Source organism: Apostichopus japonicus, chromosome 12 (genome assembly GCF_037975245.1).
Source record: "Apostichopus japonicus isolate 1M-3 chromosome 12, ASM3797524v1, whole genome shotgun sequence".
NCBI classification, from domain to species: domain Eukaryota; kingdom Metazoa; phylum Echinodermata; class Holothuroidea; order Aspidochirotida; family Stichopodidae; genus Apostichopus; species Apostichopus japonicus.
In genome coordinates, this window is record NC_092572.1 from 25,183,713 (window position 1) to 25,198,874 (window position 15,162).

The 15,162-nt window shown below is 33.1% G+C and overlaps 1 protein-coding gene and 1 long non-coding RNA gene across 3 annotated transcripts in view; one reads left to right on the forward strand and one right to left on the reverse strand.

Annotated features, from left to right (window-relative positions):
- The window catches only part of LOC139977240 (uncharacterized), an 18,453-nt gene extending 18,231 nt beyond the window's left edge, over positions 1-222 (forward strand). For both annotated transcript variants that reach the window (XR_011796488.1, XR_011796489.1), the window contains one exon: positions 98-222. This is a non-coding gene — a long non-coding RNA (uncharacterized lncRNA). The remainder of the gene's footprint in view (positions 1-97) is intronic.
- LOC139977238 (uncharacterized) lies at positions 82-14,697 on the reverse strand. Its single transcript, XM_071986485.1, has 10 exons — positions 14,493-14,697; positions 13,826-13,865; positions 10,314-10,372; positions 9,196-9,259; positions 8,379-8,437; positions 3,740-3,809; positions 2,428-2,757; positions 1,158-1,384; positions 669-812; positions 82-370 (listed from the first exon to the last, which is right to left on the reverse strand). The coding sequence occupies exons 1-10, from the start codon at positions 14,670-14,672 to the stop codon at positions 206-208; spliced, it is 1,338 nt and encodes a 445-aa protein (XP_071842586.1). The 5' UTR covers positions 14,673-14,697; the 3' UTR covers positions 82-205.
- Positions 14,698-15,162: the final 465 nt, after the last annotated feature.

The window sequence follows — 15,162 nt, forward strand, 5'->3', positions numbered from 1 at the left end:
ATATTTTTGTTATACGTGATTGCTGTTCGGTACGTTATTTCTGACGAAAATAAATAAATATATATACATATATACACTGTATTTTTGTTCATTTCAGCTGCTTGGTTTGACAGTCATTTACAACATTGCAATTGCAATTACCATGGTTCCAACGAGACCTAGCAGAGAGACGCATTTAGAGAGAAACCTTTTCGGCGTAATAAGACTAGGCTGTAAGAACATCGGGTCGGATCGTTAGTTCTACTTCATTTCGTCCTTTCTGTCCGACCTTGAAGATGCAGAGCGGAATGTCTATATCGTCTCCACTCCTTTCCAGAACAAACGGGCACGATCTCTCCTCCGAAATAGAAACACTGTCGAATGGTATTATCTGAGCAAATTTAGAAATAGTACAAATTTGGCTTATTTTTTCCCTGTATTCATATATTAGCTTCACAAGTACAAGGATTATATGAATGATATTTTAAACAACATTTCGCAAAAAGAATTTTCGAATATGTCGTACTAATTATAAATAGATTTAGCATTTGCAATTGGAAAGCATATTGATTTTTTTCATTTTTCTATTTTGTTTCGCATTTTTTATAAAGAAACGTGCAGTGAGTAATAGTCTAATGTTAATATTTTTTTAATAAATATCCTCTTGCGCTGGGAAAACCCTGTTTTACCTTTGGATTTTCATCAGGTTGACTATTGTTCCATTGCTTAGGAACTACTTTGTGGAGATTGATTAGGAGAGGTTCTTCTCCTGCTTTTAGAAAAACATAGGGCTTCCGTTGTGATAAGTGCATATCTTTGTTAAGCTCCAAAATCTGTAAAAGAAGTCAAAAATACACGTGTTAGTATCAATTACATTGCTTAAGTATAACAAATTAAAGATACCGACGTGGTAATCATGAATGTAGCCTTGAATCGATTTAGAATATCTTAAAGCTAAACATCTTGATAACCGGAATAGCTATAAAGTAAGATTAATTTTTATTTAATTTGAAGCAGTACTAGAGTTCATTTTTTCTTTTGTAGAAATAACATATACACATATAGCTCTCACTGTTTCTATTGTCTTGAAATATAACATATCAAGATATAAAGATTCTGCCTAAATTCACCCTTTTAATTATTGCAAAGTTGAAATGAAATGAAGAATTAAGGCTTACCTTTCCACTACCTGGTAAGTCAGGATAGAATCCCACTTCTACTTCTGCAATTCGGTCGTTCAGTCTCATCTTTTTTCCAGCTGTATACAATTTAATTCTCTTTGCTTCTACAATTGTGTCGTGTATTTCGTAAGTCACCCAACAAAAACTGTGTAGGTATAGTGTACAGTTTTCCTTCAAAAGATAAAACTTGGCGTCATGCAATATTTCCCATTTCGGCTTCAATCCTGGCAATGATAAAAAAAATAGTGACTACTGCATGAACGACAGTGGTGAAAATTACAATGAAAAAAAAAATTAATTCCTTCGAAAACTTTTTTCCAACTAAATATTTTGTATTACTTAAGTTGTTGTTATTTCAGCCGATTTACAAAAAGATTACAGTAACTACTGTAAATCTTAAAGTTTTGTACCACAGTTAAAACTGGATCGTGCTGACAAATCTGATAAATCGGTAGCATGTGTTATAAGGATTACAGTAAGAACTGAGGATATTTGTCATCGCAACAAATCCCAACAACTTGATTTGTTGGAATAACACCTATCCTCAGTTCTTACTGTAATCCTAATAGCACATTGCTACCGATTTATAGTACGATCCAGTATTTACTGTGGTACAAACTCTAAAAATTAAAGTAGTAACTTTGTTCTCTGTGTGTATCGGATGGTTATTTACACTTTAAGACCATGTCCTCATTCCCTAAGCTATTGTTTGTTCCCACTCAGATCCGCATTTCAATATAAACATTGTCACGTTTACAAATATACCTTTCGACAATTTATTATAATAATGTGGTGAAACCAGGTATCTTATCGTCATTGGTTAAGGTCTTTTGAGTGTACTGAGCATAAAACCAAATTGGTAACATGTCAAATTTCCTTGTGTTCCCTTGTGATGACAGAAAAAAATCACACTGAGTTTAAACCTTACAATTGTATTTCAATCACGCCGATGTTCTGAAAACGGCATTTACAAGCATCTCTTATATTGATATTTTCTTTTGGCAAAACTGGTATTAGCTTTCTATCCAGGTTGAAAATAATCGCTTCAAAACTTACCTGATGAAATGTGGAATTTCGATTGCTTTGTATTAGTCTCTGGTTTTCATTTGTTTCCTATTTTTAATCAGTGTGTTCTTTGAAACAATTCTTTATTAGCATTGAGTAAATGGATATGATTATATGAGTGTCAGAAACTATTTGGCGAGTAACAACATACAATACACTCCCAAACAAGAGAAACATGTTTCATTCGTAACATTCCACTGACCTTCGTCATGATGACTGATTAGCACATCAACTGAGTTTCTCTCATATTCCTCTTTCAGTTGCAAACAGTGTGGCAAGGTCAGCGAAACAGGGCATTGGAAACGACAATTATTTGGCAATAGTTCAACAACCACAACAGAGTTGCATTCAAATTTGAGAGCAGACTTTGCATCACATGGTTGCGGAATTATCTTCATGTGGATGGTTTGCTCTTCTAATAATGCTCCTGGTGGAATATACAGACTCACTCCTGTTTCGGCAATCTTCAAATTTGCTCCTTCTACCGAGACCCTGGCACACACTTCTAGTTTTGATTGACCATCCAAAACTTCTGCAAATGTTTAAATCACAAAATATAAATATAAAGACATATTTAGAGTTGGAGTTTCCCTTAATATAACGTAACAGGGACGCCTAAACCAGCATTTACTTTTTTTCTCACAAATTTGCTTTGCGACGTTGGTGACCCCAGTCTCTCTACATAGAAATTTCGTGAGAGGAATGGACTCATTCATTATTCTTAGGATCAGTTTTATATTTAAATAAGCTGGACATAGAATTTAATTGTAGGTCTTGGCTGTCATTCCGGTTTCAAAAGCTATCCATGGTAGAATATCTTTTCGTTAGCTTTGCAATACTTGAAAAGTTTACTTCAAATTCGTCTAAGACCCTGCTACTTTTGTGCTTATTAAGAAGAAGTCCAAATGTTATATAAAAATCATTTTCGTGAGCAACATTTTTTGGGCAAAGTAATTAATATAAATGAGAGCTGAACTGAAATGTTGATTATTTTGGAAAGCGAATATCTATGTTGAAGTCCCGGAGAAAATGAATGCTCCTATGAATACTTCGTGATTACAAAAAAAATGACAGAGAGATTTAACTTTTTTAAACTTAAATTTGCGAGAGGTTATCGCACACTAATCAAAATTATATTAATATTATAGTCTTATCGAGAGCTAGGACAAGCTAGGAAAAATCAAAATTAGTCCGTTTCGTTAATTACTTTGGAGAGACTAACAGCCGCACACGAGCTGGAAACAGTACCGGTAATTTTTGAGAAGTTTTGTAGAAATCGTTCATAATTTTTAGTTAATTATATAGCAAGAAAAGTATAAACTGAATGATAATTCGTTATGTGATAGGTCACACTTAAGAAAAACTTCTCAGGAATTCTCTGATACACGACTTATAGAAAGATGTCATTTGCAATGCACGGTCTTAATGCAGTGCTAACGGTAGTTTTCCCATTGGCCTCATTGATTGCAGTGAATTTAATGTGGGAATATTCCAAAGTATCAGTCATGTTATACCTTCTTCATCAGAATCCCATTTGACTGTATCTGTGTCACTTGTATCGTCGAAGCCATAACCTTGGTGTTCCTGCAATGAAAATGTATCAAGTCAGGTGTACTGCGTAATTTAAAGATAACAATTTCGATGAACATCATTTATTTTGCTTATAAAGGTAATTATTTTTCTAAAACAAGTCTAACAGACTATTAAAATCGTAGGTGTTAGAACTGGAGTAACCGAGTAGAAAGGTATAATAGGCAAACATTAGTTGATGTCGCTCACCGTTAAAACCGCAGTGAAGTCACAGTTCAAGTGTTGTACAACTGTGTATGTTTGAAGATTAAATAAGCTATTAACGTCTGACCTGCATCATGTAAAGCAGTTCTACTCTATTGCTCAGTACACTGGTCGATTGGTTCGATCCCAAGGGTAAGACAAGTATTGAATAGAGAAATGTGTAAAGAATTAATGGTTTCATAACATATTCGCAATGCATTAAAAGTTTTAAAGATTTGGGAATAACAATAGCTGTAGAACCCCAAAATATCCGTCATATTGCAGGATATATATATATGTTTATTAATTGTTTGCATATAGTCGTTCTTTAATCACTCTCATACGATCGAGTTATATAGGAACTTATATTGTCAAAAACGAGCGAGTATTGACGCATGCGTGTGCTGACATTCACCTATTTGAGTGTAAGAACTATTGACCTATGTATCCGGGAACTAATGTATATCCGAGACAGTTTGTATATATAAACATAGTCTGAGTTTGACTGGCGCGAAACCGAATGGATGGTATTGCAACGTAAAGTATCATAAGGCAGGTTTTTTTTCACTAGAAGTATCGACAACTGAATCAAGCTTAACTTAATGGCAAAATATCGTTCTATGCTTTATGCACTGCAAAACAGTTTGGTATGTGAAATTTTGGTTCATTATGCCCAATTTACGATGAGAAATTACCAACTTCGTAGAGCAAATATGTACCATACCAAAAAAATTGTTGCTCCATTATTACGGAATAATAACAGGATTAAACGTAACGCCTTGATAAGACAACGAAAAATCTATTGTCGATTTGGCCCCAGTAGAAGATGATCCGTACATCACGACTTTAGTCGATATCTTTACCTTCCCGACTGATTGGGGATTTAGAAGCGTAAGCAACAACTTTAAGGTATACTAGTGATTCAATTCATGTAAATGCGTAATTTATGTCTCCTCGAGTAGACCGAGTGCTGCTGGTCTCTATGCTATATCGTGGTGTATATCGTGTAAAACGACAAGAAAGAAAGGCTACCTAAGGTAGACTGACTTTAAGTTTCGCCAGTTTCGTGCATCCTTGATGATTGTATTGTCTATTTAAACGTTAATATATATAACGGCCGACTAGACTATTTCCCAGTTTCGTGAACCTATATCTTTGCTGTAAATATACCAACGACTTAACGTTACATTTTGAAAATCTTCACAGTATGAATGGGGAATCCACATCCGGTCGACCTTGGGCCTAGTCTACCCTTAACTCACTAGTTTGGCATCCTAGTATAGTATCCGAAAAACAGATACCATGTCAAGGTTATTGGGAAAAATGTTGGCTATATGTGCAATGCACAAAAGCATAGATATACTAAATGCATTTCCGTACGCATCCTACTTCCATGCATATCCTCTATAAGGCACACAGGATAGCATGCATACCCTAACTACCCATGGTGAATTGAATAGGCCTATTGGCAGAGACATTCATAGGGGTGGAATATAGCTTATAGCTATACTCGTTGCGCTGACCCCTGTTAGGTCTAATTCAAAATGAAAAGCCTTAGCAGCCAGTCTGAAAGGAAAGGGGAGTGGAAAACAGGAAAATGAAGGCAGTGGTAAATATATGATATATGCATGAAGGGGCTGATGACATAATGGTGACATTATCGGTTACATGAATTGTAAGATAAGTTCTACTATGACTATTTGCCAATCAAAGTGTCTTTGTATTGGCGTGAATAATGACTAGTAACATTTCATTAATTGTTATGTTCTTTTAGATTTTTGTGAGAAATATAACATGATGTTCGGACCTCTACACAACTCAAAAAAGTAACCTTACAGGTTAACAAATTGAGATAAACACTAACTTGTTCAAGAATTAATAAGCTACCAAATATATATAGGTGTGAGGTGGTAGGTAACTTTGATGGTTCAATCAAGATAGCTTTGATAAAAGGAAATAGATTTTACCAACACATATTGGAACACAAATTTCTGACAACGTTGTAATTGAAAAAAAAAATGCTGCTTGTAAGGTTGCTTTGTGATTTTTTATGAAAGAATCCCAGAGTGAGTTGAATTATTTTTTACTTCATTCATGTGCCATATGACAACTCTTTTTATATATATGCTTTCACGGTTTCTCTTTCAAATGCATCATCTGTGTCGCTGAGTATGACATTCATGACACTCCTTTACAGTTGTTGTGAAGGTGTACTTTTAAAGTGCCCTTTGGTATTTAACTCGCGTTTTGTCGAAAACAGAATTAAAAAAAAGTTTGTTTAGTTAGGAAGCGTTAATGGATTTTTGGTTTGACTCCTCAGATTAAATGCAGTCATCCTAATGAGCCTGGAAGTTTAAGACCCCATGCTCCTCATCTACCAGATCTAACAATGTTCCGTGAAATGCTGCAGCTTGAATCTGTATATTTTTGTGCCCTGTTAGAGCAATCATGACTTGATCAACTCTAAAATTGAAGTCCTATTCATCACTTCATATCTCCCTGGATAATGCTGGTGATTGGATGTGTTTGTAGTCCACGGTTAAAAGGAGAGACAAATATACCAGTGCAACCTCATTTTTGTAATTTTGTGAGAATCTCAACTTTTAAAAGGTTTGATACACTTCTGTATATATATATAAATTAATGTAAAGTCATATTGTTTCTTCGTTGTTGTTTTTTTATGTAACACGCTTTCTTCTTCATAAAGACAATTGGCTACATATATTAAATTTTGGCATCATCTTTCCATGTAAACTTTTTAATCCAATGAGAATATGTTATTTGAACTAAAAACATTCTATAGTCATAGCGTGTTTATTTATTCGTTTAATTTTCATTACAGACAATTATCATTTAATCAATTTACCAAAATTGTAATTACATATGTTTTATTGCTAAGAACTTAAAATTTTGCATGAAGAAAACAATTCATTCTGTTAAATAGAAATGCAATGTAAGACCAATTAAACCTCTGTAGAAACTAAATGTTTGGAACGAAAACTATTCGAAAGGAAAGGACAGTGTTAATAAAGTACTGTTATTATAAAATATACATTGAAGAACCGTGGTTTCCTTTGGGGATAATGAGTAATTCTAAACTCTTTGTGACGAAAATATTTAAGTCGAGAAGACAATAGATTTCTGAACTTGCTTTCATTTACAGAATATTGCACGTACCCAGATACGACTGATGCTGCTGCCTAATCTCTAGTACCTGCAATATTTCTTTCCAAAGGAAGCTCAAAGTGGGGAGAACAGAGCAACAACTTTTCCACAGTCTTAAGAAGGGTTGAGGGAGATTTAGACCCATTATTAGTGGAGAGTTTTGTAAAATATCTTGCGAAGGGATTGTTAAGTACTTAACTATTTTCCTGAGAAATATTAGACTTTATAGAAGTGTTAAATCGAATATATTTAAAGGCCACAATGATTTTGTTATTCGTTTCTCTCAATCTCAAATGTAAAAGTGTCAAGCAGGATGGAAAACATTAGTTATCATACAAAGCACTAAATAGGAAATTGCTACACCTCGAGAAACTTTATATTTTCCGCTACAATTGAAGAACCATATTACCCAATGTTTGAGGAAAGGAAGTACTAAACTCAAACGAGACAAAAATCCTAAAACTGTTTCCCCAATTGTTGAGGACAATTGCATCAACTATTTGATACGCATTACTAATCATTTCTCAGAGCCTATGGTTATTGTTAACAATCTTATGAGAAGCAGATCACACCGTGCTCTTGTTACTTTATAAGACATTTGTCATTTGACATTTTGTTTGAGAGTCTGCGAGACACAACGTACTGTCATGTGGTAGCTACCTACTGAGTGTAAAGAAAATGTGCCTCGCACTTTAGGAGGTGCTTTTGACACAACGTTGCAGATGTAACAAACTAACACACACACACACACACACACACGTGTGATCTACATTCAGAAAAAAGGCCCATTGCTCTTTTTCATCGTCCAAATCCGCCTGATCTAACCTTAGTAATGCTCATTAGCAATATAATCATTCTGCGGACGAGATGACTTTCTCAAATTTCGTCTGACGTTTGGTAAAACAATTGCACCCCAAAGCACATGTAGCTTTTTCTCCATACCCAGATATGGACTCGGTCATCCAACCTTGGATACCATTAATGCGTGCAACAATTTCGTCTGTTTCATGCTCTTACTAGGAATATTTTTTAAATGTTTTTTTTTTAATATTCAGTAGCTCTCTGGAAAAAATGGGTTTCTTAAAAACTAACTATGATAGGCAACGTCATCGAAAGCGTTTATTTTTATGCGCTTTATATTTTCCTTATATAATCTTTTGATTCTTATCGAGAAATAAGAAGTAGATGATGAACACAATAAGAAACCAAACCCACCTCATGGTCAGTTGTTGGGTCGGTTGTGATACCAGGTTCATCATGTTTTATCTTCGCAGCTGTTGATTTAAGGAACATTGATTGAAGGAAAATCTGGTTAACGTTACCGTTAAATGACAAAATACTCTGGGAATTTAAAGAGATGATGTTCAAAAAAACGAAAAAGACATGAGTTTCCTTCAACTTAATTCCTGGAATTTTTTGTCACTTCAGAAACATAAAATTGAGAAAGATTCTCATTCTACTTGCATGTGGAAGTATTTTGGATAAAAAATTTTATGATACTGCGTTATAACTGACAAATTACAAAAATTGTAAAATTTAAACGAATATCAGTCGTAATTTGGAACGAATGAAGAACTAGCTGATGTTGTATTCCATATATTATATCTTATCTTTGTTAACCGATTCAATATTTTCAACAAAATATTTACATGACGTATTGGATGTTATCACTAACGAACTAATACAATGTTCATGAGGAAAGTATGTTTTGAGAGAATAAAACTATGAAGAAAATATATGAAACCAGTTTGGAAATGCAAACTTGAAGAAGAAAGAAAATAAACAGGAACAGTGATATTCTGTGCGAAATTGAGCAAATAGTTTGTTTTTTAAAAATTCACACGAGGTTAATCATAACAATGAAATGCCTATATTGTGACATTGCTTTACTGCATTAAGCCATAAGTCCCATTTCCTGTGCTCTAAATTCTGTAGTAACTCTAAATCTAAAATAGTGTAGACAGTGTCATACAAATATCTTAAAATATGAATTGATACTTGGAAAAAGTCGACCAATCATTCGATAACTCACCAGATCCAGGCGATAGTGCTCTTTCCCATTCAAATTCACTGGCTGTTTCATATCCACTGGAACTCTATAATGACACCATATTACTTTGATGATTATTATATTTCTTGCAACGATTGGAACATGCGATAAAAATGAGGCATTTACGCAGCTGGGTAAGTCATCGCAAACACCCTTCATAAATAAGTGATTATGGGCTAGGTAACATTCACATCATTCATTCATTATCTCCGAAATGAGCAAACCAGCATTTTCCTTTATACTCATTCAGTTGTCACGGCAAACAGATTTTGCTTCATCCAATCAAGACACAAGTGCCTCTAGCGGGATACCTTTTTGCTAAATAAATATGAATATTTTCGATCGATCAGTAAGTGAGATATTAAAAATTATAAGAACTGCAATTTTATGTTAATGTTCCTTGTTGCTATATAAACTAAAAATAAATCAACGTTGCCTAATTTGACCTGTGTCCTTTGACATTTCAGAGACCTTTAACATAAGTAACCATGATAACGACATATATTGAAAGTGCCCAACATACGCATTACACATGTTAATGTCGGAAGGCAATTAAAAGATTCCAGTCCGCTCCGTGACTAATTTTGTCTTTGATCTCTGACATTTCGTGTTGATATGTGGAAAGCAAGTTTCTGATATGTAAATGCTTTCATATATATATATATATATACATATATATATATATATATATATATATATATATATATATATATATATATATATATATAAATATATATATATATATATATATATATATATATATATATATATAGATAGATATAGATAGATAGATATATATATATATAAATATATATATATATATTTATATATATATATAAATATATATATATATATATAAATATATTTATATATATATAAATATATATATATATATACATATATATATTTATTTATTTATTTATTTATTTATATATATATATTTATTTACTTATTTATATATGTTATAGGCTTAAATGACCAGTCGAGTACAACTTATCACCCACCACCCCAACACTGCGTTGTCGGTAAGTCATGCCTTTAAACAAGATCTTTTATATGTATGCATGCTTCAACATTTCGATAAGGAACCAAATGGTCACCTCATTGTCAGTTGTTGAGTCGGTTGTGTATCCAAATTCTTCCTGTTGCATCTTCTCAACTGCGGATTGTTTAAATAGTGAACAATTTGAAACACTGTTATAAGCTCGTTAACACTGTATTAGTTAAACACATTTGATATTCAGAGGCAAGGAAAGAAGAATGCATCGGTCGAAATTCATTTCTTTGAACTTTCCCAATTGAATGTCCAGTCTAAAATCGGCAATAATTTAGACTACAAAGAGACATCACATATAACTTAATATTTTAGTTGCTTAGCTGTATATTGATGAAGTGAAGGGGTGTACAATATTGTCTTGTATTACAACAGCAGATACTCATCGCTTGTACAGAAACTACTGTTTATTGTCCCTCAACCGTGAATCAGTAATTACTACTTGCATATGAAAATATTTGGAATAAACATTTTAATGATACTGCATTATAACTGACAAATTACAAAAATTGTAAAATTTAAACGATTATTAGTCGTTGTAAATTGGAACGAATTAAGAACTAGCTGATGTTGTATTTTATATATTATATCTTATCTTTGTTGACCGATACTATATTTTCAACAAATTATTTACATTGCGTATTGGATGTTATCACTAACAAACTCATAAAATGTTCATGAGGGAAGTATGTTTAGAGAGAATAAAACTATGAAGAAAATATATGAAACCAGTTTGGAAATGCAAACTTGAAGAAGAAAGAAAATAATCAGAAACACTGATATTCTGTGCGAAATTGAGCAAAGAGTGTGTTTTTGAAAATTCATACGAGGTTAATCATAACAATGAAATGCCTATATTGTCTGCTTTACTCCATTAAGCCATAAGTCCCATTTCCTGTGCTCTAATCATGTAGTAACTCTTAATCTAAAATAGTGTGGGCAGTGTCATACAAATATCTTGAAATATGAAATTGATACTTGGAAAAAGTCGACCAATCATTCGATAACTCACCAGATCCAGGCGATAGTGCTCTTCCCCGTTCAAATTCACTGGCTGTTTCATATCCACTGCTCTAGAATGACACCATATTCGTTGATGATTATTATATTTCTTGCAACGATTGAAACATACGATACAAATGAAGCAAGTTACGCAGCTGGGTAAGTCATCGCAAACATCCTTCATGAATAAGTGATTATGGAAATATTTATATTTATATATTTATTTAGATATGTAATAGGCTAAAATGACCAGTCGAGTACAACATATCACCCACCACCCCAACATCGCGTTGTTGGTAACTCATGTCTTTGAACAAGATCTTTTATATGTATGCATGCTTCAACATTTCGATAAGGAACCAAGAAGTCACCTCATTGTCAGTTGTTGAGTCGGTTGTGTATCCATATTCTTCCTGTTGCATCTTCTGAACTGCGGATTGTTTAAATATTGAACCATTCGAAACACTGTTATAAGATCGTTAACACTGTATGAGTTAAAACACATGTGATATTCAGAGGCAAGGAAAGAAGAATGCATCGTTCTAAATTGATTTCTTTGAACTTTCCCAATTGAATTTCCAGTCTAATTTCGGCAATAATTTATGCTACAAAGATACATCGCATATAATATTATATTTAAGTTGCCTAGCTGAATATTGATGTAGTGAAGGAGTATACAAGATTTTCTTTTATAACAACAGCAGATACTCATCGCTGGTACAGAAATTACTGTTTATTGTCCCTCAACCGTGAATCAGTAATTACTACTTGCATATGAAAATATTTGGAATAAACATTTTAATGATACTGCATTATAACTGACAAATTACAAAAATTGTAAAATTTAAACGATTGTTAGTCGTTGTTAATTGGAACGAATTAAGAACTAGCTGATGTCGTATTTTATATATTATATCTAATCTTTGTTGACCGATACAATATTTTCAACAAAATATTTACATTACGTATTGGATGTTATCACTAACAAACTCATAAAATGTTCATGAGGGAAGTATGTTTAGAGAGAATAAAACTATGAAGAAAATATATGAAACCAGTTTGGAAATGCAAACTTGAAGAAGAAAGAAAATAATCAGAAACAGTGATATTCTGTGCGAAATTGAGCAAAGAGTGTGTTTTTGAAAATTCATACGAGGTTAATCATAACAATGAAATGCCTATATTGTCTGCTTTACTCCATTAAGCCATAAGTCCCATTTCCTGTGCTCTAATTATGTAGTAACTCTTAATCTAAAATAGTGTGGGCAGTGTCATACAAATATCTTGAAATATGAAATTGATACTTGGAAAAAGTCGACCAATCATTCGATAACTCACCAGATCCAGGCGATAGTGCTCTTCCCCGTTCAAATTCACTGGCTGTTTCATATCCACTGCTCTAGAATGACACCATATTCGTTGATGATTATTATATTTCTTGCAACGATTGAAACATACGATACAAATGAAGCAAGTTACGCAGCTGGGTAAGTCATCGCAAACACCCTTCATGAATAAGTGATTATGGAAATATTTATATTTATATATTTATTTAGATATGTAATAGGCTAAAATGACCAGTCGAGTACAACATATCACCCACCACCCCAACACTGCGTTGTTGGTAACTCATGTTTTTGAACAAGATCTTTTATATGTATGCATGCTTCAACATTTCGATAAGGAACCAAGAAGTCACCTCATTGTCAGTTGTTGAGTCGGTTGTGTATCCATATTCTTCCTGTTGCATCTTCTGAACTGCGGATTGTTTAAATATTGAACTATTCGAAACACTGTTATAAGATCGTTAACACTGTATGAGTTAAAACACATGTGATATTCAGAGGCAAGGAAAGAAGAATGCATCGGTCTAAATTGATTTCTTTGAACTTTCCCAATTGAATGTACCGTCTAAAATCGGCAATAATTTAGACTACAAAGATACATCACATATAACATTATATTTAAGTTGCTTAGCTGTATATAGATGTAGTGAAGGGGTATACAAGATTGTCTTTTATTACAACAGCAGATACTCATCGCTGGTACAGAAACAACTGTTTATTGTCCCTCAACCGTGCATCAGTATTTACTACTTTGTGTTCGTAACACGGTAACATGTGTTAAAGGTAGCACTGTAAAAAGTGTAAAGCTTGTTCCCATATTCGGGTATATCCATAGGCATACTTAGCATAAACGATTACATAAAATTTCATTTTAGAATCGCGTATTAAAGAACTCACACTAATTGGTTGGTACATCAACTACTGTTTATGTCCCACAATCGTGCATCAGTATTTGCTACTTTGTGTTCGTAACACATGTTTTAATGAACATTACCAGTAGTTACGGTACCAGTAGTTGCAGTTACTTTACATATCCCTACTTGGATATCACTTTTCTAATAACATCTGTAACTGGGAGGTATTATTGTAATTGTTGGAATATATTTCAATTATGAAACATTAATCAGGTATTGTGTACTATTTTGTACTTCTTATTGTTATACTTTCATTTCTGATTTATTGAACAAGAAAACAAAAATGAATAACTTACCTGGCATACTTTTATTTTCTCTTGAAAGACGTGGTTGCATCTATACAGAAGATAATTTAAGCCCAGTTCTAACGTACTTATAACCAAATACGTGCTCACTTCATTGGATTGTATGTTTTTCACATAATACGTTCAGTGTCAACATTTCTAGGATCAACCTTACTTCCTAAACATTGAAAAAATCATTTTATGCATTTAAAAACAGAGTTATACACCACTTTTACTTAAACATTGCCGATCTTATGTTGGAGTGGATCTCGCCCATACAGTAAGATAATGCAAACTGGTTGATACTATAACAAAGAAAAGATTGAAATGGAACAATTCGATCATGTTTCGTTTAATGACTTTTTGCTTCGGTAAATTCATAAATCACACATGTTTGACGTATCAAGATGAACAAGATTATATCATAACCAGAACAAGACTTTTAGGACGTTTGTAGCTAAAACTTTTTCAATAGATATATCGTTATTTAAGTGTTCAACCAATTCGAATAAACAAACAGGGACTGTGTGTGGTATTGTTGAATGTATGCTTCACTTCACCAGAGCTAAAAATATAGCAAATTTCCTGCTGTAATTGGTAATGTCATATTATTAATTAGAACATTTCAACATTACATGAGTTAGGAAATGGGTATGCATGATACGTTAGCTAAGGTTACCTTTTGCAAAAATCTTGATGTTCTGCCTGTTCGTCTGCTACTTGTTGGTCCTTCCAGATCTTCATTATACTTCTTCTCATGCACTGAGTCGAGTTGATTCACTTGTAAAGTCCGGTGTTCGTAGATTTCAGGCAAAGTTTTATCAATGACACTTCGTATATGAAGTAACGAGGACTTCATTGATTCGTTATGTTTGGTAATTTCCAGCTTTTCTATAGAAGTTGTTACCTATAATATCAATAAATGTATTCGAGCAATCGCAACGTTTGAAAGTATTTGCTTATTTAAATACATTACATACAATCAAATTCGTATTTGTTTTCGTAAATTACAATTTACTAGATAATAGTCTTTTCAACATTATTGTCGAAGTGATTGTCGTGTGATTCTTACATCTGATCTGGGGTATCTGTCAATGCATACCTCATCAATAACCATTTACCCTGTTTGTAAAGTAACAATATCAATTTTACAGGATAAATGAATTCAATATTTTAACCAAAAACAATCGGCTTTTTGTGTTCTTAGATATATTTTTAATTGTATATACTTGTATACATATGTACATGGTGTGCAGTAACTCGGTGCTGCTATTGTACATTATATAGACACGACAAGATATCTTCAAGTTCAATTCAAGTATGTATAATGATACTAATATTATAATTAT

What these genes read in the sequence shown, in the direction of transcription:
- LOC139977238 (XM_071986485.1), bottom strand. Translation starts at nt 14,672, where the DNA reads ATGAAGTCCTCGTTACTTCATATACGAAGTGTCATTGATAAAACTTTG. An exon ending in AGAAAATAAAAGTATGCCAG is followed by an intron (nt 10,373 to 13,825) that starts GTAAGTTATTCA and finishes AACAATCCGCAG; the next exon opens with TTGAGAAGATGCAACAGGAA. An exon ending in ATGGGATTCTGATGAAGAAG is followed by an intron (nt 2,758 to 3,739) that starts GTATAACATGAC and finishes AAACATTTGCAG; the next exon opens with AAGTTTTGGATGGTCAATCA.